General features: G+C 24.5%; 2 protein-coding genes across 3 annotated transcripts in view; one reads left to right on the top strand and one right to left on the bottom strand.

Moving 5' to 3' along the window:
- The window catches only part of LOC117178848 (BRISC and BRCA1-A complex member 2-like), a 15,491-nt gene extending 3,645 nt beyond the window's left edge, over positions 1-11,846 (top strand). The window contains exons 2-4 of the mRNA XM_033370353.1: positions 661-959; positions 5,518-5,904; positions 10,881-11,846. Of these exons, the coding sequence (XP_033226244.1) occupies positions 661-959; positions 5,518-5,904; positions 10,881-11,255 (1,061 nt within the window). The 3' untranslated portion in view covers positions 11,256-11,846. The remainder of the gene's footprint in view (positions 1-660; positions 960-5,517; positions 5,905-10,880) is intronic.
- Positions 11,847-14,156: 2,310 nt separating this feature from the next.
- LOC117177780 (protein wings apart-like) overlaps positions 14,157-27,278 on the bottom strand; it is a 45,257-nt gene continuing 32,135 nt past the window's right edge. The window contains exons 10-12 of one of the 2 annotated variants that reach the window (XM_033368695.1): positions 21,441-21,529; positions 21,261-21,362; positions 14,157-15,084 (exon numbers count right to left, since the gene is read on the bottom strand). In XM_033368695.1, the coding sequence (XP_033224586.1) occupies positions 14,935-15,084; positions 21,261-21,362; positions 21,441-21,529 (341 nt within the window). In that variant the 3' untranslated portion in view covers positions 14,157-14,934. The remainder of the gene's footprint in view (positions 15,085-21,260; positions 21,363-21,440; positions 21,530-27,278) is intronic. The other variant, XM_033368696.1, reaches the window with a different exon arrangement.

Genomic DNA, 27,278 nt, shown 5'->3' on the forward strand with positions numbered 1-27,278 from the left:
GGCCACCGAGACTCTTCCAGAGTGCGAGGCGGGAATCGAACCCGCAAGCCAAAGGAGTGGGTCCAAAGCCTACGCTTTAGCTCCCACGACCATCGTCCCACTAATTTTGCAGTTTAAATTCATTAAACTTGAAATTATTCAGTTGAAAAGTGTTAGTAGTTTATATGCGTAAATTATTTCACAATTCAATAGAAAATTTAAAAACTTAAAAATTTTTAAACTTCAATTTTAAAAGTTAAAAATTCAAGAGTTCGACTTTGAATGCTTTAGTTTGTTGTTTATTTTTTATTACTTGTACTTTTACTGTTTAGCTTTAGATTTAGTTTTTTTTAAATTTTATTGACCGGGCAAAATATTTGCGAACCGGGAAAGGGCCGGGAATTTTGTTCTTTGATTAAAACGGTCACCCTGTAAAGGGCAAAAAAACGTTAATAAAAAATCTGAAAAAATTTGCTTTTTACGGAGATTTATTCATTTAGAGCCATTAAACAACTTTCTATCTTCATTCGTTTAAAAAAAATGTATTTATAAATAATTCCCCGTAAAAAGTAAGTTATTAAATATTGCAGAATTTTGACAAACATATTGCATTAATGAATGTTAAGAGAATATCTGTGAATATATGTCCTGCTAAATTTAATTTCAGAAATATTATTACAGGAGCATGTCGAAGACCATTAAAGATCCATTCTATGAACTCAAAAAATGGGAAACTATTTGACTGCATAGATTTAGAAGTGCCTTATGCTGATCAGACTTTAAAATGGACGATATTCTTCGATTCCGAATGTCCCGAGCTGGGTCCTGATTTCGTTTTCAATGATGAGAACTTTCTTGCTGATCCGGATATAGAAACATTAATGAGATGCGTTCCTAGCTTAGCAAACTGGAATTATCTCGATAGCAATTCGCTTCTTACCGTCCTTAAAGAACTTTTAGCACACTATAAAGATTATCAGGTAATCCATGACACCAGTGCTATTTATTTCTTATAAATTTCTATGTTGTTTTTCCTGTAAACTATCAGGGAGGCGTCTTGAACGAGAAACTGGGAAAGACCAGGAAATTACTGGGAATTTATTTTTCAAAACCGAGAATTCACTTCTGATTGTAGTAAAATCCAAGTTTTCATTATTTTAATAATTTTGGTAATTTTTTTTTTTGATCGGGAATTTTACAAATTTGTAAAAAAAAATCTGTCCATGTTCGATTTAAACAGTTTTTAAATAATTAGTGGAAATTTTGTGTTTTTCAATTATGCTATTATTTAGCTTGCAATGCGTAATTAAAATTTTTATTTTTAAGCTCACATTGTTAATTTAAAGAATTTTTAAATGTTTCCTTAAAGACTTGAGCAAATAAAAAATAAAAGCGATTTTAAATCAGTTCAAAATTTAACGATTTTCATATTTTAACGTTAAAAGTTAAACGTTTTCAATTTCAAAGTCTTAGTCATTAAACAAATGTGAACGTATGACTGAAAGTTTATAAACTATTTTCAAATTTAAAATAACTTCATAATAATATATTCTTCATTAAAGGATTTTATTAAATTTAAAATATTCCATTTTTAACCCATTCAATTAGAAACTTTTAATTAAAAAAAAAATATTATTGAATATTTAGCAATATTTGAATTTTAATTTAGGGCAAGTAAATTGAAACCATATATTTAAAAGTAAAGAATCTTTAACTGAATTGTTTGACATAGAAAGCCTGGAATCGTTAAAATTTCGAAGTGCCTTTAAACTTTTAACGTTACAATTTTAATTCTTGTATTTGAAAAATGGTTAATTTGTAAGTGAAATTTTTAAATTTTGATATTTAATTAACAAGTGAATATTTGTAGACAAAATTTGAGTAATTTTAAGAGAAACTTAGGAGTTTTAAAAAGATAAAAAATTATCATGCAGTTATAAAAACTTTTTTCTTAAAATCTTCTAGAATCTTTTTTGAAAATTTTGTTCAAATCTTTAAAAAACTTTTTAAATATTATCTTAAAATAATTTTTCAGAATGAAAAATTATTTTTAATTTTCCTCTGAATCTTGACGAAATGTTTTTTTTCTTTTGAAGCCCTTAACTATTTTTGGAAAGAATCTAATTTTTTGGTTTAAAATCTGCGAAAATCTACATTTTGTTTTATGTTAGGCTATCATTTCAAGTTTCACATTAAGTTTGAATCTTTTCAAAACTTCTACATATCTCTTAAAATTACTCGAATTTCGTCTACAAATAATAAATGTTCAATTTTTATTTATACGTCCAAATTGTAAAGAAATTTTTTCAAATTTGAAGGATTTTCTGAAAATTGTACAAAAAATTAATTAATTTTGACAGATATTTTGAAGTTCTGAAAAAATTTCCAAAATAATTTTTAATTTATAACAAATTTAAAACAACTTCTAAATTTCTCCAGATTTTGAAATAAAATGTTGAAGCTTTCCAAGGATGTTTAAACTATTTAAAAAGTGAAGAATTGAATTTCTAATTTAAGAAGTGTTCAATAAAAAAATTGTGCAATTTTTCAATATTTAATGTAAATAGCTAGCTTAAAGCTTAAAAAAAAAGCTTAGCTTAAGCTAGCTAGCTTAAAATTCCTTAAAATTATATAATTTTGAAAATTTTTAAGTTCATTGATTGATATTTTAATTTAGAGCATTGAAAATGGTAACGTGGATTTATATTTTTTTATATTGAAAAATGTTAGTACCTTCAATTTTATACTCGTAAATTATTGAGTACTTGAATACAACATTTTTTAATTAAAAAGTTTTAAATTTTAATTTTAAAAGTTCAAAATTTAGCAGCTCCACTTTGAGTCCTTTTATTTGCAGCTCAGTTTTTATCTCATGTGGAAATTTTTTTTAGCTTTAGTGTTTTATTTTTTAAATTTTATTGACAGTAAAAAATGTTTGCGAACCCGAAAAACCCCGGGAAATGACCGGAAATTTATTTCATCGATTAAAACGGCCACTCTGCACATCAGATCGTTTGAATTTTTTCCAAAATCTACCTGAAATCTTTCTGAAATAATTTATGTCTTCATGAAATCTTTTTAATCTATCTACAATCTTTGCCAAACAGTTGAAATCTTTGGGAAATCACTGAAATCTTTCTCAAATATTTGAAATATTTGAAAATATTTTTTTGAAATTATTGTTTAAATTCTTGAGAAATCATTAATGTCTTTGAAATTTTTGAAAACTATCTGAAAGTTTTGTGAAATCTTTGCGAAATATTCAAAATATTTCAGAAATATTTGGTAACATTTGTGAAAATGATTTGTTGAGAAACCATTGAAATCATTTGAAAATATTTTTGAAGTATTTGGTATATTTTTGAAATTGTTAAAATCTTTGCGAAATCATTTAATTCCTTGTGAAATCTTTTACAACTCTGAAAAATTTTTGCAAAATATTTTAAATCTTTGTGAAATATTTAAAAAAAACCATTCAATTGTTGTGAAATATATGATAATATTTGGGAAATTCTTTAAATATTTTAGATACATTTGAAATCTTTGTGAAAACATTGGGAGATAATTTCTTTTTTCGCGAAATATTTTTAATTTATCCGAAATATTAGTGAAATATTTGGTGAAATTTGTAAAAATTATTGAAATCTTTGGAAAATCATTGAATATTTGTGACATTTAAATATATCCAAAATCTTCGACATTTTTATAATCTTTGGGAAATCATTCTGACATTTTTTTATTCTTTCTGAAATCTTTGAAATATTTTTGAAATTATTTAAATCTTTGCGAGACATTTGAAATATTTGGGAAATAATTTTAAAAAAAAGTTTAATGTTTGGAAATTTTAAAAATATTTTTGAAAGATTTGTGAAATCATTGGGAGATCATTTATTCCTTCGCGAAATATTTTTAATTTATCCGTAATCTTTGTCAAATCTTTCCGAAATATTAGGTTATATGCGTAAAAATGTAATATTTTAAAATAAAAATAATGTAATCTATAGCGGATTATCATTAATTAAGAGCACAAAAGAAAGAAAAGTAATTAAATTTTAGAAGCGTTTAAAATCAAAGATTTTTGATAAAAAATATTTTTAGTTGATCAACTTTGAATAGAAATTAGTCAAAGATTTTTACAATAATAATAATTTAATAATGAATTAATAACAAAATTCTATAAAGAATTTATGAATGATTTTGCAAGACGATTTGGAATCAGTTCACAATTTTAGAATGTCCAGATTTGAACGTTAAAAATTAAACTGTTTCAATTGGAAAGTCTTATTAATTAAACAAATGTAAACGACCAATTGAAACTTTATAAACGATTTTTAATTTTAAAATAACTTCAAAATATTATATTGATAATTAAAGGCTTTCATTAAATTAAAAATATTATTTCTATCTAAAATATTCAATTTTTAAACCATTCAATTTGAAATTTTTCAATTAAGAAAAAGAACAATTACTTAATATTTAGAAAAAAAACTAAATGTCGATTGTTACAATTTTAATTGTGTTATTTTAAAAAAATTGTTATTTAAATTGTTGAATTTTGATGTATAAATAACAATTGAACACCTATTATTCTTAGACAAAAATCGACTGAGTAGAAGAGATATTTAGAAGTACTGAAAAAATTCAAAATTATTTTAAATTTGAAATGTTTTAGAATAATTTAAACGAAATTTAAATACAGATTTTGCCAGATTTCAACAAAAAATTTAGAAGTTTTTAAAGAATTTTTAATGTTTTCCGAAGAATAAAAAACATTTCCTAGGAAAATTGAAAATGATTTTTTATTTTGAAAAATTAATTATAAGAGAATATTTAAAAAGATTGACAAGATTACCAAAAATGAATGTGTAAGATTTTAAGGAAATTTGGTTAATTTGGCAGCATAAAAAATAAATTAGAAAGAATTCGAATCATGTTCAAAGATGTTTAGAAGTTCTGAAAAAAAATGTTTAAATAATCTAAAATTTAAAAAAGTGTAAAACAACATGTAAATGTTTCAGGATTTTGAAATAAAAAAAGAACGATATAAATATGAAAATTTTTAATTCATTGATTGATTCTTTGATTTAGAGCAATAAGCATAAGATGGATTTTTACTTTTGGAACTGAATCTAAATCTTGAAACTCTATAATTTATAAATGTTTAAAACCAAAGATTTCCACTTTGAGAGCTGTAATTCGCAGCTCAGTTTTTATTAATTCAATAGTCAAATTTTTTGGCTCGATTTTTTAATTTTCATTGACTGTGAAAAATGTTTGCGAATTGAAAAAAAAACCTAGAACTAACCGGGAACTTTTTTCTTTGATTAAAACGGCCGCCCTGTAGAAAAGAACACTGTGAAGCCTGCGATAAATAGAAATTTTGATCTTTTATAGGCCAAAAATATAAAATTTCAAACAAACATTGAAGTTAATTTTTAATACTTCAAAAATTGTATGACAATATTTTGGAACGATTTTTTCAAATTTGTGACCGAGGCCTGAGAACCCTAAAAATTACATCGTGAAATTTTATTTCAGATTGATTTACTTAAAAGCCACGCCTCTGAAAAACTGAGATTCGAATATGAATCTCTGATTAAAAATGAAAATGTTTGCGCCGATGATGTGGAAGTAATTCTCCTAAACCCGGGGACGAAAACAGCAGAGGCAAAATTCTTTATAAGACTTGAAATGGACTTTTCAAAACTACCACAGAGAATGAAATATTCTGCAAACGATGCGGCTATGCTGATGATTTCATTCTCAGGGCGAGATTGGTACAACGTAGTTCCCCAACTTTTCCTCACTAAAAGTGTCGAGGAAATTTTTGGCAGCCAGGAACATCTACAAATTCCGCCTTTTCCACCGTCCGATGGCCTGTTAATTGACTACGTACCTAGAATCGTGCAGTTCTTGGAAGAAAAGGTAAGAAAACAATTAATAGATTCATCCCTTAGTAATACAATGAGACAAGTTACATCGTATTTTCTATTTTATTTCGTAATATTAAAAATATGAACAATTTAAAAATATATTATTAAACAAATTCAGGATGGCTGCTGGCCGAGGAATTTTCTGAGACTGGGAAAAACCGGGAAATGAAAGTGCATTTATTTCTTGACCGGGGATTTTACAAGTTTTCAGAAGAAAAATCTGCAAGTTCGGTTTCACAGTTTGAAAAAAAAAAAATGATTTAAATTGATATCTTTTGCTTTTTCATACAGGAAGTTTTGTAATGGTAACATTTTAGAAAAAATTTTGACTCATTTAATCAAACATTTCTGAATTTAAAAATGTCTGATACAAAGTTCTAAGAAATTGGCCGGATGTGTGTGCGTAACACTTTTTTGTGGACACGATTGAGCAATATTGAATTCGATATGATACCTACATTAATTTTATTTAAAATAGTTTACAAAAAAAAATTTGTAACTGACGGCTGCGTTAATTTCGGGGGAGGTAAAAAAGCCAAAAATTCTAAGAGTACCTTTTTAGTGCCTTTCCAGATGATGACAGTTTTTAGTGGAAGATTAATCTTGTTGTTTAAAAATTTGTGTTTTTAGTTGAAAATTCAACTTTTAGGTTGAGCTTTATTGAATTTGATTAAAAATTCGTCTTTTTTGGTAGTAAATTGATCTTTTTCTTTGAAAATTCATCTTTTTTAGTTCAAATTTCAACTTTTTGGTTGAGAAGTCATGACTTTGATTAAAAATTCATCTTTTTTGTTCAAAAATTCGTTTCCTTTTCTGTAGAAAATTAAGCTTGTTGTTTAAAAATTCTGCTTCTAGTTGAAAATTCAACTTTTTTGTTATGAATTCTTGAATTCTATTAAAAATGTATCTTTTTTAGTAGTAAATTAATATTTTCTTTAAAAATTAATCTTTTTTAGTTGAAGCTTAAACTTTTTGATTGAGAATTATTGTATTTTATTGAAAATCCGTCTGTTTTGTTAGTAAATTAATGTTTTCTTTTGAAAAATCTTTTTTTTTTCAGTTGAAAATTTACATTTTTGGTTAAGAATTCTTGAATGTTATTAAAAATTCGTTTTTTTTCGATAGAAAATTAATATTCTTGTTTAAAAATTCATCCTTTTGTTTTAAAGTTTAACGACTAGGTTTTAAAGTCGAACTACTAATTATCTCTTTGGTTGGAAATTGAACTGTTTTGTTGAAAATTGATTTTTTTGTTGTTGAAAAATTACTTTGGTCATTGAAAATTTACCTATTCTATTTTCGCTCGAAAATTGTTCTTTTTTAAGCAAAAATTCAAGTTTTTGTTAAATCCGAACTATTTTGTTAACTTTAAAAAAAAATAATGCAGTTTAGTTGAAAATTCAACTTTTTGGTTAAAATTTCTTGTATTTTGTTTGAAGTTCGTATTTCTTGGTTGTAAATTAATCTTTTTCTTTAAAAATGTATCTGTTTTAGTTGAAACTTTAACTTTTTAGATGATAATCCTTGAATTTTATTAGAAAATCGTCTTTTTTGGTGGAAAAATAATCTTTTTATTTAAAAATTTAGGTTTTCAACTTTTTGGTTGAGAATTCTTGTATTTTATTGAAAAATCGTCTTCTTTAGTAGTAAATTTTGTTAAAATTATACTATTTTTGTTGTTGCAAATTAATATAATTTAGTTGAAAATTGAAATTTTGGGTTGAGAGTTCTTATATTTTATTTGAAATTCATCTTTTTTGTTATAAAATTAACTTTTTTATTAAAATTTCATATGGTTGATTTGATAATTCAACTATTTTGGATAGAAAATTCGTCATTTTGTCTTGAAACTTCAATAATTAAGTAAAAAATGAACTATTTGGTAAAAATTTAATTTTAAAACAAAAATATGACTTCAGCAAAAAATTAATTTTTCATGACCATCAAGCATTTTCACAACAACAAAAAAATGAAACTTCAACAAAAAAAATTATTATTTTTTTTTACCAAAAAATAGGAATTCTCACTAAAAAAGATCAATATTAAAAATGAGAAAGTTAAATTTTCGATTAAAAAATTAATTTTAAACAAAAAAAAGCTTTTCCACTAAACAGGTAAATTTTCAACCAAAGAAATAAACCTTTAATAAAAAACATTTTTTTGACAATGTAGTTTAACTTTTACCTAAGCAGTTGAATTTTCAATTAAAAAAGATTAATTTTCAACACAATAGTTGAACTTTTAAACAAAGAGATGAATTTTCAATTAAAAGGATTAATTTTCAACACAATAGTTAAATTTTTAACCAAACTAAAAGTACAAATCTTAAAAAAAATGATTTCTTGATTAAATGATTTAACCAAATCTTTAAAATAAAGTGTTTGAATATTCCAGCAAAGAAGAATAATTTTAAACCAAAAAGTAGCATTTTCATTTAAAAAAATTTAATTTGTACTAAAACAGATGAATTTTGAAATTAAAAAGATCAATTGAAAAAAAAGTTTTGAATTTTCGGTTAAAAAATATTTCAGTTGACTTTTCACGATCAAAATATGAATTTTTAAACAAGAAACAAATTTCTTCGAAAAAAAATGGAATTTTCTATGCAAAAATAAGAATTCTTAACAAGAAAAACAAAAAATGATCAAAGAAACACTAAATTTCTCTTAAAACAGATGAATTTTTATTTAAAACCACAAAGTCTTGAATTTTTATCCAAAAAAGATTCGAGTTGCCTTTTGAAGATCGAAATATGAGTTTTTTAATGAAAAATAGGTTTCAACAAAAAAACATTGCATTTTCAATCCAAATGGACGAATTTCGTCAACAAACTAAGGATCTTTTAACAAAATAGTTCAATTCTCTATCAAACAGTTTTACTTTAATCCAAGAAAGATATAATTTCTGCTAAAGCAGGGAATTTTAAAATAAAAAATAAAAACTTTCAAAAAAGAGTTCAATTTTCAACCAAACAGTTGCATTTTTATTCCAGAAAGATGAAATTTCATATAAAACAGATAAATTAAAAAATAATAATTTGAAAAAAATATTTAAATGTTTATCCAAAGAAAATTCCAGTTCACTGTTTAACACCAAAATAAGAATTGTAAACAATAAATTAATTTCCTGCTAAATAGTCGAAATTTTAACCAAAAAGTATGACCTTTTAACAATATTGTTAAATTTTTAACCAAACAGTTGTATTATCGTCCAAGAAAAATGAAAGTCCTACAGAAGCAGGTAAATTTTTTTATCAAAAAAGCAATTTTTCACAAACAAAGTTGAATTTTCATCCAAAAAGATTTTAATTTACTTATCAACACAAAAATACGAATTTTAAATGAAAAGTAAATTTTCTAAGAAATAATTTAGTTTTTAACAAAAAGGTTGTATTTTTATCCAAGAAAGATGCAATATTTCTACTAAAAAATATAAAATTTTAAACCAAAATTACAAGTTTTTAGAAAAAATAGTTTTCATTCAAAAAAGATTGCAGTTAACTTATCAGAAACAAAATATGAACTTTAAACAAAAGGTTAATGTTCTACGAAAAGAGTTCAATTTTTGACCCAAAAATCCGAATTTTTAACAAAACAGTTAACTTTGCAACAAAAAAGGATGTATTTTAAAGAAAATTGTTAAATTTTCGACCAAATAATAAAATTTATAACTAAAAAGACAATCTTCAGGAGAAAGTTTTGCGAATTTGCAAAAATTACGTACATTACCGTAACAAATCGTAAAAAATGTTTATGGATGACCCATAACTGGAAAATTTTTCCGTATTTCAATAAAGTGGCTTGGCGCTACCAGGCTTTGTAAACAAGCAAACTTGCGGCGTCAGTTGTCAACTAGAAAGTATTTAATTGTCAGAATCACATATTTTAGTAAGAAAAATCTATTCAGTCGTTTTAAATGTTACCTGATACTGCATGATATGAAATACTGATTAATAATATATTTATCGTCTTTAAAATTTCTATAATTTTATTGTTTTGTATTCTTTGTCTTAATTTTTAATTTTTAATGTAAGATTTTTAAATTGTCCGATTTTTATTTGAAGATTTAAACGAATAAGTAATTTCAAATTGAAAAATATTTAATTTTGGAAAGTACTATTAACAATTTAAAAATTATTAATTTTTAAGCGATTTAAATTTACTTCAAACAGTTGAAATTTTATAGTTTGAGTATAAATAAGTTGTAATATCACAATTTTTGGTGACTATTTTTTCAGATTTAAAATGTAGTTCGCATTTGTTTAAATTTCAACGTTCGATCGTAGACTTTTTAAAATTTTTAATGTTTCCAATTTAAAATTACTATTTATTTCAAAAGGTTTTATTAAGAATAATTCATTTCATTTTTTCATGGTAGAAACAGTTGTCAAATCAGCTTTAATGTTAACTCATAATTTTATTATTTAATAACAATTTAAAATTCTAGAATTTTAGAAGCTTTGCCTTTGAAAGATTCAATTTAGTTTTAAAATTTAAAAGTTTTCAATCGTTAATTATTGAATTTTGAACGCTTTTAATTATAAAGAATACAATTTCAATTCCTCTGAATTTTAAATAAATTCGTTTAATAATGGATTTTTAAAGTTGCGTATTTTCATGTTAGTAAATGGAAATTCAGAGACATGAATGCGTGATTTGCACGCGTGCATTTACTGTTAGTGCACCATAAAACGCATCTCTATATTTTCCTTTATTAAACAATCACAGAAAATTTGTTGCAAAAAGGTTTGCTAATTTTGATCGACTTCCGCAATTGATAATATATGTAAAAAACTGTGGGTTTGGCAAAGAGAGTTAATTTCTTTTATAAACCGGGAGAAATCACGAATATTTAAAGGGAGAACCGGAAGACGAATATTTAAAAAATAGTGGCCATCCTAATCACAGATTAGGGATTATTTTAATTTTCTAAGATGTCAAACTTGAAAATTATTATATATAATTTCAGATGGAAAATATTCTCCTTTGTTTTACCAAGAAAAAGGATTTTATATCATCACTGCTGGTATTATTGCGAGGATGTGTTATGGAGTACGATGCAGCAGAATTTAACAGGGCGACTGTCCTGGTTGAAAAAAAAGATTTCCATTTTTTCATACACTTTAGAGTTCCTGCCGGTTTCCCCAGAGAAAGGCCGGAAGTTGTACTTCAATCTGCGTATCACATGGACCAGACTGGACATCTTATTACACATAATGTCAACAAGTTCCTGTTCAACATCCAAATGGAACCACTGCAAATGATTCAAGCGATCATGAGTCACATAGAAGAAAATGAGGTGGATTGTTTTCAATCGTATTGCACTAGAAAAAATCGCTTCTGATTCGACGACATGGTTCTCTCGTCGATGAAAACGCCATTTTTGTCCTACCTCAGTCGACTAGACTCACATTTTTTCACCTTCATGCATTTCTTGTACTTTCAATGCACACTGTGCTTGTATTTTCTGTTTTTTCTTCGTTTTAATTTAAAAGTGATTATATCTAGGCATGTGGATTTCGAATCGAGTTGATTTTTTCCGAATCGATGTAACTGAGTTCAGGTCGAAAAAAATCCGATTCAGACTATTTGAATTTGGCATAGACACGCGTAGATTTTCGATTCAAATTTGGCATTTCGAAAATCTATAGAATATTTCTAGTAGTGTCAGTTAAAAAAAAACAGAGCTCGTTGAAAATCGATGGGAAAGACTCTAGAATTGTCCAATTTGATTCGAAAAACTGAGAACTTCATAATTGAATAGGGGAGTTTACCAGTTATGTAACGGTAATTGTTCTAGTTGAAGTTTCGTAAAAATTCAAATTTAATCAGTGTAAATAAGCGTTTTTTATACAGATTAATAATAAAAATGGTTAGTTTGTTCAGGAAACAAATTAAAAATTCAGTGATGCAGATTGAAAAGAAAAAAATTTAATGTTTTTATATTTCAGAGGGCGTCTTTTAATAACTTTCTCTATTTTTTACACCCGAATTGTTGAATTTTCATAAAATGAAGATAAATTTTTAACAAACAATTAAATAAAGCAATTTTTAACAAAAAATATGAAGATTTTCAAATAAGATTAATTTTCTACTGGGAAATCAAGAACTTCACAAAATACATGAATTTTCAATAAAATATTAAAAATTTCAACTAAAAAAAGTAAAATTTCAATTAAAAAGAAAAATTAACTCATTTCTAACAGAATTGGTCAATTTTAAACTAAATAAAAATTTCAAATAGAAATGGAAAATTTTCAGATAAAAAAGAAATTAAAATAATCTATATGTGGAAAAGTTAACTTTTTAGTTAAAAAATTAATTTGAACAAAAATTCAATAAAAACTAATACATTTTCAAACAAAGGGAATAATTTTCCACCAAAAAGTCAACCCAAGAAATGAATTTTTAAAAAAATTTACAAAAATGTTTTGCAGAAAAATCTTTTTAGTAGAGATTCAACGGTCGAAAATTCAACTACTTAATTGAAAGATGAAATATTGTTTCAAAAAATTATTTTATTGGTTGAAGTTTCTTCTGTATGATGGAAAATTAATTTTTTCTTGAAGATTCATCTGTGCTTGAAACTGGAGATTTATATAGATTTATTTTATTTATTATTTAATAACGAATTTGAATTGAAGCTAATTTAAAATTCTTGAGTTTTAAATTTATATTTAAAAAGTGTATCTTTTGTAATTTGAAAATTCGACTGTTTAGTGAAAAATTATTTTAGTTTTAAAATTCATATTTTTGTTTGAAAATTAAACTATTTTGTTAAAAATTCAGTTTATTTATCTGAAAATTTAACTATTCCGTTTTTTGGTTAAAATGTTTCATTTTTTTTATAATTGAAATGTAACAATTTTGTTGAAAATTCGTGTAAAATGAACCTGGAAAGTTATATTTTTAGTTTAAAAATTAATTTTCAACAACAAAAAGAAAACGAATTTTCAACAAAAAAGTGAAATTTTCAATAAAAATTAATTAATTTTCAAACCGGGGGAATAGTTTTCTACCAAAAAGTCAACCAAAGAAATAAATTTTTAAAAAATGTAGGAAAGCTAAAAAAAAGTACCTCATTTTCAGGTTAAAATCCAACAGTTTTGGGAAAAAATCTTCTTTTCGGCTTTAAAATTCGACAATTTGGTTGAATTTTCTTTTCTTTCTTGAATGAAAAATCTGTTTGGTGGGATCTCATTATTTGATTAAAAATTCAAATGTTTTTTGGCTAAAAATTCAAGTTCTTGGTTGCAAGTTGAAATATTGTGTTAAAATTTATTTTATCGATTTAAGTTTCTTCTTTTTCTTTGAAAATTTAACTACTTGTTGAAAATTAATTTGTTTGTTGAAGATTCACCTCTGGTTGAAAATTCGTTATTTTTTCTTTTGCTGGAAATTCAAATTAATTTGATCTATTATTGAAAAAGAATTTTGAATTTTATTTCAGTCTAATTTAAATTTCTTGAATTTTTAATTTAGAGTTAAAAATTGTATTGTTTGTAACTTAAAAATGCGATTTTTCGGTGGAAAATTATTTTTCTTGTTTGAAAATTAATTTTTTTTTACTAATAATTATACTAATTTGTTAAAAATTCAGTTTATTTATCTTAAAATGTAATTATTTCATTTTTGGTTTAATTTTTTCTTTCTTTTTTAAATTAAAGATTGTATACTAAACAATTGTCTTGAAAATTCTTTTTTTTTTAAATTGAAAATTTACCCTGTTTCGTTAAAACTTCCAATATTTTGTTCTTCTTGCTTGAAAATTGAATTTTTTTGTTATAAATTTTTTCGTATTCGTTGTAAAAAAATAGATAAAATTATAAAAACACGTACTTTGAAATGTTCCTTTCAGTATAAAATAATGTTATATTGGTGACAATTAAATCTACGCATGTAACACTAACCGTATTTAAAATATGAAATTTTTTCTTTTCTAACCATTTTCATCATTAATTTGTATAAAAAAAAAAGCTTTTTTTTATTTAATAAATTTTTGGCTATTTCATGGCCTTCCGATTGATACAAAAAGCCAAAAACAAAGAAGAAGAATCGGTTTTTTTTTCGACCTGAAATTCGATTCAAAAGTCCCTTAAATAGTTCTATTCAAATCGTTTTATTTTATATTTTATTCTTTATTTTCGCGTTATAAAATAAAAGAAAATAAGAGAAGAGAAGAGAGCCTTGGGAAGTAAGTCTGTCGAAAGAGTGGATGCGAGAATAAAAATTCGACGGACTCAAATGTAAGATACAATTATAATTTATAAATTTACATTTACAAGGCTTATAGTATTAACTTTAGTTTAATATTAAAATAAACTTACGCAGCATAAACACTATATTGGATATTCAATGGCCCACGCTCGACCCTTGCATTGTCAATCAACTAATACTTCTAAGAACAGAGTATACACATTCGTAAAAGAATTGAGATGAAAAGCATTCGCTGTAGAATTAATTCGCGGAGCATACGACGAGTAAAAAAAAAATATCAGGAGGGAATAAACAATGATCGTGGCAAGAAAAATGGTCAAAAGTATTCACAATTTACTGTGGTGTAAAATTGGACAATAAGAGTTGATTGACCCGCGAGATATATATTTATATATCTTATTAACACTAATAAAAGATCTTTTTCAATAAGTGCCCTGCCTTTCGTACTTACAAGAGCTGGTCCTGTCACGCACATATCGCCTATATTTTCGTACTTAAGTAACGACTCTTTATTATCATCCTTAATATTTAAGTCTGCTGCAGTGGGGAAATAAAATCCGTACGATGACGTAGCGATGAAAAAAATAAGAATACAGCAATAAATTATATAAGGAATAAATATATATCAAAATATGCGAATCAAAGTAAAAGAGGTCCAACCACAGTATAAAATAAAAAAAAAAAAAAATGAAATTCTGTCGTCACTTGGACACACGTCGCGTCGCTGCTTTGGCTGTCTGTCGCACGTCTCGAAATCAACGATTGCTCTTCTAAAGATACTCGTGATACTGGGACGTTTACTGGGATCAAGACAAGCTCAAGTCTAGCATCACGTTTGAATCTTCGAGTGCCGGAAGTGGTAATGCATTTTTTTCTTCCTCGATCCTCGCATCGGACATTTTTAGGAACTTTATTACTTTTTCGGTTGCAGCTATGCCACAGCTGCTTACTTCATTCTGAAAATCATCAAATTTAAATTTATTAAATTCGATCAATTAGGTTTTTCAACTCAAGTTTTATTCATCCCGGAATTGGATACAGGACTTTTCCGGAGCACAGTGCAAAAGAAGCAGAAAAAAAGGAAAATCTTTTTTATAAAAAATGTTGAATTTTTAAATAATTTTAAATTATGTTTTAATTACTTCTGCCATTAAAGAATTTGTTTTGACGAATTGGATCTAGTTACAAGGAAATGATTAGTTTTTTTTTTTAATCTCATAAATTCTCAATTAAGAGTCCATTGGATGAATATTAATTTTTCGAAACACTATTTGCCAGTAGTGACCCGTTTTCGAAAAAATCGACTTTTATCAAAATTTTTGTTTCATAGATTAAAATGTTTATTTATTAAATTCTCATGCTCGTTGTTCATTAAATATTAAACTATTGAAAATTCAATTTTCAACAATTAAACTTTCATATATTGTCATTTAATTTATCAATTTTCTTCAGTTTTCAACAGATAAAAATTTACTTTTAAACCATAGAATTTGCAAATGTTGAAAATTCAATGGACAATTTTCTTCAATTTTCAAACATTGAAATTTCACCTACTGAAAATTTAATGTGTCAGTTTCCGTTCATTTTTCAACAGTTAAATTCTGTACTGGTCAAAGTTAAATGGTGAATTATTTTCAATTTTCAAACATTAAAATTTCATCTATTGAAAATTCTACGATCAATTTTTTTTAATTGTCAACAGTTAATAATTCAATCTTCTACTATTGGAAATCATGTGATGAATTTTCTTCAATTTCCATCTATTTAAAATTGAATTGTCAATTTTCTTCAATTTTCAACAGTTTAATTAATTCTCTACTGTTTAAAGTTAAATGATGAATTATTTTCAATTTGCAGACATTAAAATTTCATCTATTGAAAATTCGACGATCAATTTTCTTTAATTGTCGACAACAGAATTTTCTACTGTTGAAAATTCATTTATATATTTTCTTTAGTTACCAACAGTTAAAATAATATATTTTCAATTTTTAACAATCGAAATTTCAAATTTTTAAATTCAATTATCAGTTTTATTCATCTTTCAATAATTGAAAATTCAATTATCAATTTTCTTCCATTTTTAATTGTTGAAAATTCAATTTTCTTTAAGTTTCAACAGCTGAAAATACAATCTTTTTTTAAATTTTCCACAATAGAATTTTCCTCTATTAAAAATTTCAAGATCAATTTTCTACTACTGAAAATTAAGTGATGGATTTTCTTCAATTTCCATTTATTTAAAATTAAATTATCAATTTTCTTCAATTTTCAACAATTTAATTCTCAACTGTTCAAAGTTAAATGGTGAATTATTTTCAATTTTTAAACATTAAAATTTCATCTATTGAAAATTCGACGATCAATTTTCTTTAATTGTCAACAGTTGATAATTCAATTTTCTACTATTGGAAATCATGACACGAATTTTCTTCAATTTCCATCTGTTTAAAATTCAAGTATCAATTTTCTTCAATTTTCAACAGTTTAAAGCTAAATGATGAATTATTTTCAATTTTCAAACATTAAAATTTCATCTATTGAACATTCGATGATCAATTTTCTTTAATTGTCAACAATAGACTTTTCTACTGTTGAAAATTCATTTATATATTTTCTTTAGTTAACAACAGTTAATATAAAATATTTTCAATTTTTAACAATCGAAATTTCAAATTTTTAAATTCAATTATCAGTTTTATTCATTTTTCAATAATTGAAAATTCAATGATCAATTTTCTTCCATTTTTAATTGTTGAAAATTCAATCTTCATTAAGTTTCAACAGCCGAAAATACAATTTTTTTAAATTTTCCACAATAGAATTCGTATATATTAAAAATGTAATGATAAATTTTCTTCAATTTTCTACTACTGAAAATTAAGTGATGGATTTTCTTCAATTTTCATTTATTTAAAATTCAATGATCAATTTTCTTCAATTTTCAACAATTTAATTCTCTACTGTTCAAAGCTAAATGGTGAATTATTTTCAATTTTCAAATATTAAAATTTCGTCTATTGAAAATTCGACGATCAATTTTCTTTAATTGTCAACAGTTGGTAATTCAATTTTCTACTATTGCAAATCATGTGATGAATTTTCTTCAATTTCCATCTATTTAAAATCCAAGTATCAATTTTCTTCAATTTTCAACACTTTAATTCTCTACTGTTCAAAGTTAAATGATGAATTATTTTTAATTTTCAAACATTAAAATTTCATCTATTGAAAATTCGAGGATCAATTTTCTTTAATTGTGGACAATATAATTTTCTACTGTTGAAAATTCATTTATATATTTTCTTTAGTTACCAACAGTTAAAATTAAATTTTCTTCAATTTTGAATCACTTAATTTCCATCCATTGAAAATTAAATTTCATACCTATTTTCTTTAGTTTTCAACAGTTAGAATTAAATTTTTTCAATTTTTAACAATCGTAATGTCAAATTTAAAAAATTCAATTATCAGTTGTATTCATTTTTCATTAGTTGAAAATCCAAATATCAATTTTCTTACATTTTTAATTGTTGAAAATTCAATTTTCTTTAAGTTTCAACAGCTGAAAATAAAATTTTGTTCAATTTTCCACAATAGAATTTTCATCTATCAAAAATTTCAAGATCAATCCTCTTCAATTTTTTACTACTGAAAATTAAGTGATGGATTTTCTTCAATTTTCATTTATTTAAAATTCAATTATCAATTTTCTTCAATTTTCAACAGTTTAATTCTCTAATGTTCAAAGTTAAATGATGAATTATTTTCAATTTGCAGACATTAAAATTTCATCTATTGAAAATTGATCAATTTTATTTTATTGTGCATAGTTTAATTTTCTACTGTTGAAAATTAAATGATCAATTTTCAAACATTAAAATTTCATCTATTGAAGATTTGACGATCATATTTATTTAATTGTCAATAGTTTAATATTCTACTGTTGAAAATTAAACGATCAATTATCTTCAATTTTCAAACATTGAAATTTCATGTATTGAAAATTCATTTATGTATTTTCTTCAGTTTTCAACAGTTAAAATTGAATTTTCTTCAATTTTCAACAAATGAATTTTCATCTATTGAAAATTCAATTTCATATCTATTTTCTTTAGTTTTCAACAGTTTAAATCAAAATTGCCTTCAATTTTCAACAATCGAAATTTCAAATGTTGAAAATTCAATGAACAATTTTCTTCCATTTTTAATAGTTGAAAATTCCATTTTCAATTTTCTTTGAGTATCAACAGATGAAAATACAATTTTTTTCAATTATCAACGATTTAATTTTGATCTATAGTAATTTCAACCATCAATTTTCTTCAGTTCGCAACAAATAGAAATTCAATTTTCAATAATAGATTTTCGGCGGCTAAAAATTTAATGATCAATTTTCTTAAATTTTTTCTGTTGAAAATCAAGTGATGGATTTTCTTCAATTTCCAACAATTGAATTTTAATCTATTTATAGTTTAATGATCAATTTTCAACAGTTTAATTATCTACTGTTAAAAATTGAATAATCAATCATCTTCACTTTTCAACAGTTTAATTTTCTACTGTTGAAATTTAAATTTTTTCCAATTTTCTATTGTTGAAAATGATGTGACCAATTTTCAAAAATCGAAATTTCAAATGTTGAAAATTTAATTTTCTACCATAGAATTTACAACTATTGGGAATTCAATGATCAACTTTCTTCAATTTTCAACAGTTGAGTTTTCTACGGTTGGAAATTAAATTATACATTTTCTTGAATTTTGAGCAAATGAATTTTATTCTATTGAAAATTCTTTTATCAATTTTCTTCGGTTTTAAAAGTTAAACATTCAATTTTATTTCGAATTTGGCAAATTATATATCCAATGGAACCGCAGTAGGGAACTTATAAAAGTTAAAAAAAAAATCATTTCTGAACATCTACTTCATCTGATCATATAATTCATTCACGGCGCGATATAAAAAATGTCAAATAAACAATTACATTTGTTGAATCGACAATTTTTTTATGTTTAAAGTAGTTCGCACAATCAAGAATAATTTATGTTTTCAATAATACCATCATTGACAATGATTTCCTATACCATAAGCCCTAATTCTACTTATTATTTTTAGTACATTAACCATTTTTTATCAATAAAATTATTTAAACCTGGAAAATATGAAGGGATTAAATTGCAAAAATATCATTTGCGAACAAAAAAACAATGTTTAAAACAATAATTCAACAAACTCATTCAGTAAATTAAAATTTTTGTATTAAAAAAAAATACGATAACGATTAACAACGGTTCTTTTACGTATTTTAATTTATTTATATATGGATTGTTTTATACCAAAAATGTAATTCCTTACTATTTTTCAGAATTGAGCGATTTCATTAATTTAAAAACAACTTTAATTTAAATATTTTTAAAAAACTTCGAGATAAATTATACCCTTAAAACTGACGTCTTTCACCATATTGATACTCTATAAATGTTAAAACATGCTGCCAACAAATTTCGAATACCAAAAATTTGGAAGAAATTTTACGTTTTTTGTAAAAAAAATGTTGCTAAAAAATTTCAAAATTAATAAATTAAATTGAGAATCAATCAAAATTAATTTCTACTTTGCACCCAATCTTAAAATTTTACTACGATATTCTTTAAAATAACAAAATAAATAAAACAAGAATCCAACGATTAAAAAAAATAATTTTTTTTTTAAAGAAGAACGAAAAAAAGGCAACCTGAAAATTTCCTTCCTTCTTTTTACTTTCCTATTTTCTAATTTTATTTATCTTTAAATCTCAATCAAACATCATTTACAAAAATCTAACAACATTTCGATGTTGGCTACATCGATTGAGAATGTTTCGATGTTTTTTTATTTCAAAAAATTTCGTAGAAAAATTTAAAACTATAAAGAAATAAAAAGTAGTAGCTCATATCGGACCAAACTGAAAAAAGGAATTAAAGTGAAGGAACTATCATTATTTTTGAATATCTCTTCAGAGCAATGCGAATTTTAGAAAACGGCGAAACAGTAATAATAGTTTAATTTATTAATTTACTTTAATATCATTATTTCAAGGTTTATGTTTATAGATGTTAATAAAAAAATGAGAATTATATATTTTTTTAATTCTTAAACTGAATTAAAAGCATTTGAAATTGAACAATAATTTTTAATTCTACGGGTTCAAAATGAATAATTTTAGTTTCAAAGATTCAAAGTTATATAATTTTAATGTGAAAATGATTATACAAGGGATAATTCTAAATTGAAACTAAATTAAAAAAAGCCTTCATAATTGAAAGACGTCTTATTTGAACAATTTTAGACATTCCCAGTCTATTAATAAATCAATTAATTAATTCGAAACTGAAATTTTAGAACCGAGATCATTTAAGATATTCCCCGTTAAAATTTAACAAATTTGCTTTCAATCCCTGAAGATTATAAAATTGCATTAAACATTTTTTAAATATGTAAATCATTTTAGTTTCACCTAAAATTCAAAAACGAAATAATTTCAGAATAATTTATTAAAATTGCAAATCTCGAAAGGAAAGTGTTGGAAATAAAAAATGCACCTAGTGGTAATCAATGTAGTAAATGTAAATATATAAAAAATGTTTTGGGCTCACTTTATAGGCGAATTTCTAAATTTTCCCTCGCGCGATTAAAAGATCTTGCAATAAGAATGAATCAAATTTGAAATCCTTTAAACGTAAAAAGGGATCTTAAGGAATAATTCTGAAATAACACTAAAATCATAATTTAAAGTCTAGATGGAAACTCTACAACTTGAAAACCTTCTATTTAAACTTTATTTAACTTTACAATTAAATGTTAAATTGTTGAAATTTGTAGTTTTTAAATAAAGCAGTTTTAAACGTTTAATTTAGAAATTTTTTATTTTGAACGTTTTTGGTTAACAATTATAAAAGTTATCTCCATTTATTTTACGTTTCATTGTCACTTTTTTAAAAGTTTCGATGAATTTTTTCTATTTAGTTAGAATTGTTTTCTGTTAATTTGGTGGAAGATTTTTATCAATGATTACGAAAATAATTATCTGAACATCGAAAAAAATGAAATAAAGGCAACTCTTAAGAATGTAATGCAGTATAATTCTTACCGATGCCGTCAATTGCATAAAATTGAAGAACTTTTGGAGAACAGCCACCATGGTACCGAAATTATTGTCGGGGAGAAAACTCCTAACCAGGGCTTCGTAATCCTGAAATATAAAAAAAAGTTTTATGATAAAAAAAAGAAAAAAAAACATTTTTTAAAAACCATAAAAGTCGATATTTACCTTATTATCCATAACTAAGTAGCCTAGTAGAAGTACAACGTATGCACCTATCAACGTGTGTTCCATGTGTTTACCAGCCTTTTGCAACACTAAAAACAAAACAAAAACCGTCCTTCATTATTTTCTCAAAAATAAATGAAAATACTAAAAATATTGAGCCCTCGGATTCATTAAAAAAAATAATGTAACACAGTGTTCAGCGATTCTTAGAAACGAATTTCTAGGTCTTTTCCATGTATCTTTTTTATAACAAATAATGAAATAACCGTTTATTATAGATGTAAAAAACGAGCCATTTCATTTTTTATTGGATAAAAATTTTTTATATGAAAGAATCATAAATAAACAAATTATCAATTTTTTGCGAACATAAGTCCTCTTTGAAATCTTTGTGAATTATTCGAACTCTCAAGTACTTAACATCATTGTGAAGTCTTAAAATTTCTGTGTAATATTTTGGAATCTTTGTAAATTTTTGTAAAATATTTGAAATACTTAAAATCTTTATATTTTTTTTTAAATTTGTATGAAATTGTTCATTTATTAGCAAAAACTTTCTTTAACCTTTGCCCGTGAAATCTTTGTTGTTCGTTTGAAATCATTGAAATATTTGAAATTTGGTGTGGAATTCTTGTATTGTTTTGAAATTTTTATGAAAATTTTATTAAACCTTTAAAATGCTTGTGAGATATTGGCATTTATTTGAAGTATTTAAAATATTATTATAATCTGTGTAAAATTGGTTGAAAGTTTATTGGGAATGGTGGTCTACCATTTCGCCACATCGTGCCGAAAAATAGAACTAGAAAGAGTAGGTACAATTTTAAACATTTTTGTGAAATGGTTTTTAAAAAAAATACAATTATTTCATTGTTTCATGTGAGTTTCAATGCACTGTAAGCTTAAATAAACTTTAATTAATGTATGTAGCAACAAATTTTTAAGTAGTAAATATTTCATGTATAAATTAATAAAAATTTACTTTGAGTTCATTTTTGCTTCATAATAAGTCCATTTAAGTTTATAATCTTTCGAAAATCACAATAACGAGAACAATAATTGTTTTTTTTTTTTTTTTAGAAAAATATTTCTGTCAAAAAGTGTGGGTTTTCACTGTTTAGTATGTGAATTCCATCTAAAAAACTTTGTTATCCAATAAATACTTTAAACTCTACGAAAAAATGGTTAAAACACTTTTATGCACAAATTAAAATGCATCTTTAAAATCGTGCCTATTCTTTCTACCATCGTAGTTAACCATTCCCAATCAATATAATTTAATTTAACCCTTTTAAAATCATTAAAAATTTTGGTAACGTTAAAAATATTTGGAAATGCTCGAAATCTTTGTGGAATTGTTTTAATCTGCTGTACGCACAAATTTCAAATCTGTAAAATCCTTGCAATCTTTATGAAATGTTCGAAATCTTTGGGAAAATGGTTTTAAGTTGTAGTGTACCATTTTTCAAATATATCGATATTTTCAACTAATAAGTTTTATAATTTGTAAGTTGATTATCACCAAAAAATTTATACTTTAACATTACATAGTAGCGGAGACGAAATAAAATACTTTTAGAATTTTCACAATATTACAGTCTGTCCATTGCAATCTATAAAATAATTAGTACAGTCTGGAAAAAGTGTCCTGAAATCTCTATTTATTCTCTAACGAACAAACGATAAATTACATCATGATAAACAAAAAGTATTTTATTAGCAAGTTTTCTTCTAAACGCGATTTTTCTATCATAATAGAATGAAAGATTTAAATTACTTTTCGCATTTCAATAAAGTAACAGTTTTAAACGAAAAAAAATTAATTCAAGGTTCTTGTGAAAAAATGAAGGAGATATCCAGGTTTTCAAGGTTAAAAAATAAAAGAGAATAGTGTAATAATATTGTTGACATATTAAATTTATATGTTGTCCGCAAAATTTCCAGTACTGTAACCGAATATTTTACATAGAAGTATTAAAAATAAACATCAATGTTTGTTTAATATCTTATTCTTTAGACTGTAAATTATGAAAATTCTTATTTATTTATATCAGGCTTCACATTCTTTCTCCTATTCGCCTCTTTTTCTCATTTTTTCACTTAAATGTAAAATAAGTTAATAGAATCCAATAAGAAAATCGAACTCTTTTGGTTAAACAATCAGCCATTTTTTAAAGGTTTATCTTTTTAGTTTGAAAATTCATTTTTTCTATAGAAATGTCACCATTTTTGGTTAATAATTCAACCGTATGGTTCAAAATTAACTTTTTGTTGAAAATTCAACATTTTTGTTTAAAATTCGACTTTTTATTGAAAATAAACTTTCCATGAAAAATTTAATTGCTCCAATTTTTGGTTGAAATTGATGTTTTTTTTTAGTTGAGAATTCAACTATTTCAGTTAAAGATACACAAATTTAGTAGAAAATTAAGTTCTTTTCACTGAAAATTTAACTATTTAATTTTTTTGTTGATAATTTATTTTTTTCTTAGTTGAAAATTTATGAATTTTGATACAAAATACGTCTTTTTTGGTAAAAAATTAATCTTATTAACAGAAAATAAACTCCAGCAAATTCATCTTTTAAATTGAAAATTCAACTACACGAGTTAAAGATTCATCACTTTATTTGAAAAATTGATTATTTTGTTGAAAATTCGTTTTTAAAGTGGAAAATTAGTTTTTTAAACGTAAAGTCAAACGATTCATATTTGGTAGAAAATTAATCTTTTTTAGTTGAAAATTCATGTGTTTTTTTATTTAACTTTTTGTAAAAAATTAATATTCTTTGTTAGAAATTTAATTAATTGGTTAAAATGCAATTGCTTGGTTGAAAATGATCTATTTTGGTTGAAGAATCAACTATTATGTCCGAAATTCGTCTTTCTTGGCTCATCATCTTTTCTTGGTTAAAATATCAACTAGTACATTTTTTGTCGAGAATTTATCTTTTTTCGTTGAAAATTCAATTACTTTGCTAATTCATAATAAACTCATTAAAAAAATGTACAAAATTTTCCCTTAGGTTATAATTCGTTGAGATGGAGATATAATTTTAGCCAACTAACGAAAAACAAAAATATTTCTGAATAAAGACTAAAGAAATAGCAGTCATCACAGTACCTATTGTCGTCAAAAAAGGTTAATATATGACATTTTTTTCTAAAATAGGTGACAAATAGGTGATAAACAAATGTTAAATAAGACAAACAAACAAGTTGTAATTTGTTGTAAACCGGGAGATGACCAAAAGTTTTTTTCTTTGATTAAAACGGCCACCTGGAAAAATAAAGTACAGTAAAACTCTTCTATAGCCCCGATTTCGGGGCTGACGATTACAAATCATTTAATTGTTTACCACCTGGTTAGAACCGTCACCAAATCGTTGAATTTTCAAGCAAAAAAGATGAATAGTCTGCATTTTTAAACCATAAAAGTTCAATTTTTTACCAGAAAATTATGCAGATGAATTTCTATTGTGAAAAATTAATTTCCAATTAAAACAACAATAAAAACGAATTTTCTACGAAAAAGTTGAATTTTTTGCCAAATTTTGTACCAAATTTTGTAATTTTGAACAAAATAGTTTAATCCTCAACCACAATAGATAAATCTTCGACTAATAGTTGCATTTTTAACAAACAAAAAAAATGTTGTGCCAAAAAATGAATTTTCTACCCAGAAAAATTTTTCAGTCAAGAATAAAAATAATGTTAAGCATATTGTTGAATTTTCGACAAAAAAGATTAATGTTTATCAAGAAATGTTATAGTAGATATTTCCACAACAAAATTTTGATTAAAAATAAAAAACAGATTTGAACAAAATTATGTATTTTCAACATGACTTGATTTTGACCAAAAAATTTGATTTTCTACCAAAAAAAGACGAATTTTCAAAAAAAAAAAAAAAAAACAGAATTTTTTAACCAAAATGTTCAATTTTTAACCAAAAGTGGAGTAGATGAATATTCGTTGAAAATGAATTTTCAGTAAAAACAAAAACGAATTTTTTGCAAAACAGTTTAATTTTATACCAATTTGTTGAATTTTTAACCAAAAAAACCTAATTCTCTATGCAACAATTTAATTTTAAAACCGAGAACATGAAATAACAACAAAAAAGTGAATTTACAATTAATCAGTTGACGTTTTAAACAAAATATTTGAACTTGCAGTTTAAAAAAGCTTTTTTACAACAAAAAGAATTTCTAATTAAATTTTTTATATAAAAAAAAAATACGAACTTTCAACTAAAATTATGAATCTTAAAAAATAACAAAAATGAATTAAAAAAAAATTCGTTCAACTTTCAACCAAGGAGTGGAATTTTTAATGAATCATTTGTTTGGTTCAAAATTCTACTTTTTGGTTACAAATTCTACTATTTAGTTAAAGATTAAACTATTTTATTGAAAATTAAAGTATCTTTTTTTATTTGGTTGTTGAAAATTCACCTTTTATATTTGAAAGTTAACCATTTTTATTGAAAAGTCTACTATTATATTTTTGGCGTTTAGTTCAAAATTCTACAAATTGTTTGAAAGTTCATTTATTTTACTGAAAATTGAACTGGGTTCTTAAAAAGTCACCCTTTTTTGTTTAAAATTAATCTCTTGGTTCAAAAAATCTATTTCGATTCAAAGTTAGTTCTTTTTATCAAAAAAACAAAAAAAGTATATTTCTTTTTGAGAATTAACCTGAATTCAACTATTTTGTTAAAAAGTCATATTTTTTGTCGAAAATTGATACTTTTTGGATTTAAAATTCTCTTTTACTTAAAAAATCGTCTTTTTGGGTGGAAAATTCAACTATTTACTAAAAAAAAATATCACCTTTTGCCTAAAAATTCATATCTTGGTTAAAAATTCTATTATTTGTTTCAAAATTCAACTGTTTTGTTAAAAAGTCCTCTTCTTTGGTTCAAAATTGATCCTTTTTGATTGAAAGCTAATTATTTTTATTTGAAAAAAATGTATTTTTATTCTATAATTAATCTAAATTCAACTATTTTCTTAAAAAGTAATCTTTTTTATCAAAATTTCAACTGATTTATTAGATAGATAGATATTTATTTATTTTTCAGCCCAACTGCCTTAAAAAATTGGACTTTGTTTACATTTCTTTTTCTTATCCATCCACTCTTGCATTCAAGGATTTTTTTTTGACAACTAAAACAATATAGAATCTCTATATGGATTAATAGTAACAATAATGGTTCTCTATACACTCATATTATACATTTCTCTACTTATCTAGAGTTAATTACATCCTCTTTTCGCTTTTCCAAAAGTCTTAACCAATTACACACATTCTTATTGCCTGCCCTACCATTTAACATTTCTTCAATTTCTAAATTTGGTCTATCTATGAATTCGCAGTCTCTAATTAAATGTTCCAGTGTACCTTTTTCTCTTTTACATAAAGCGCACGTCTGACTTCCTTCGTCTAACCAATATCTAGATTTTTCCTCTAAATTGCCACATCTCGCCCTAGCTATTAGTTTGTGACTTCCTTTGTTTCCTACCTTACACAAATATTCTGCTTTTAATCCAGTATTTACTAGTTTGTACCTACTATTTTACCTAGATTCCTGTATTTTACCTAGCTGTGTTTGTCTTTGTACTTCGTAGTCTGTCTTCTTTAGTATCTCTTTTACATTAGCTCTCTTATCTTTTAATGTTTTTAAACCCTCTTGACTACAACCACACCTTTTAAGATATTGCTCCCTTTCTTCGACACTTCTTATCTTCAGCTTTCCACTATTTTTTTCTTTTAGGCATTCTTTTAAAATTGTTCTTCCTGCGGAATTTTCTATTCCTTCTTCAAATTTAATAGC

This window comes from Belonocnema kinseyi, chromosome 8 (assembly GCF_010883055.1).
Source record: "Belonocnema kinseyi isolate 2016_QV_RU_SX_M_011 chromosome 8, B_treatae_v1, whole genome shotgun sequence".
NCBI classification, from domain to species: domain Eukaryota; kingdom Metazoa; phylum Arthropoda; class Insecta; order Hymenoptera; family Cynipidae; genus Belonocnema; species Belonocnema kinseyi.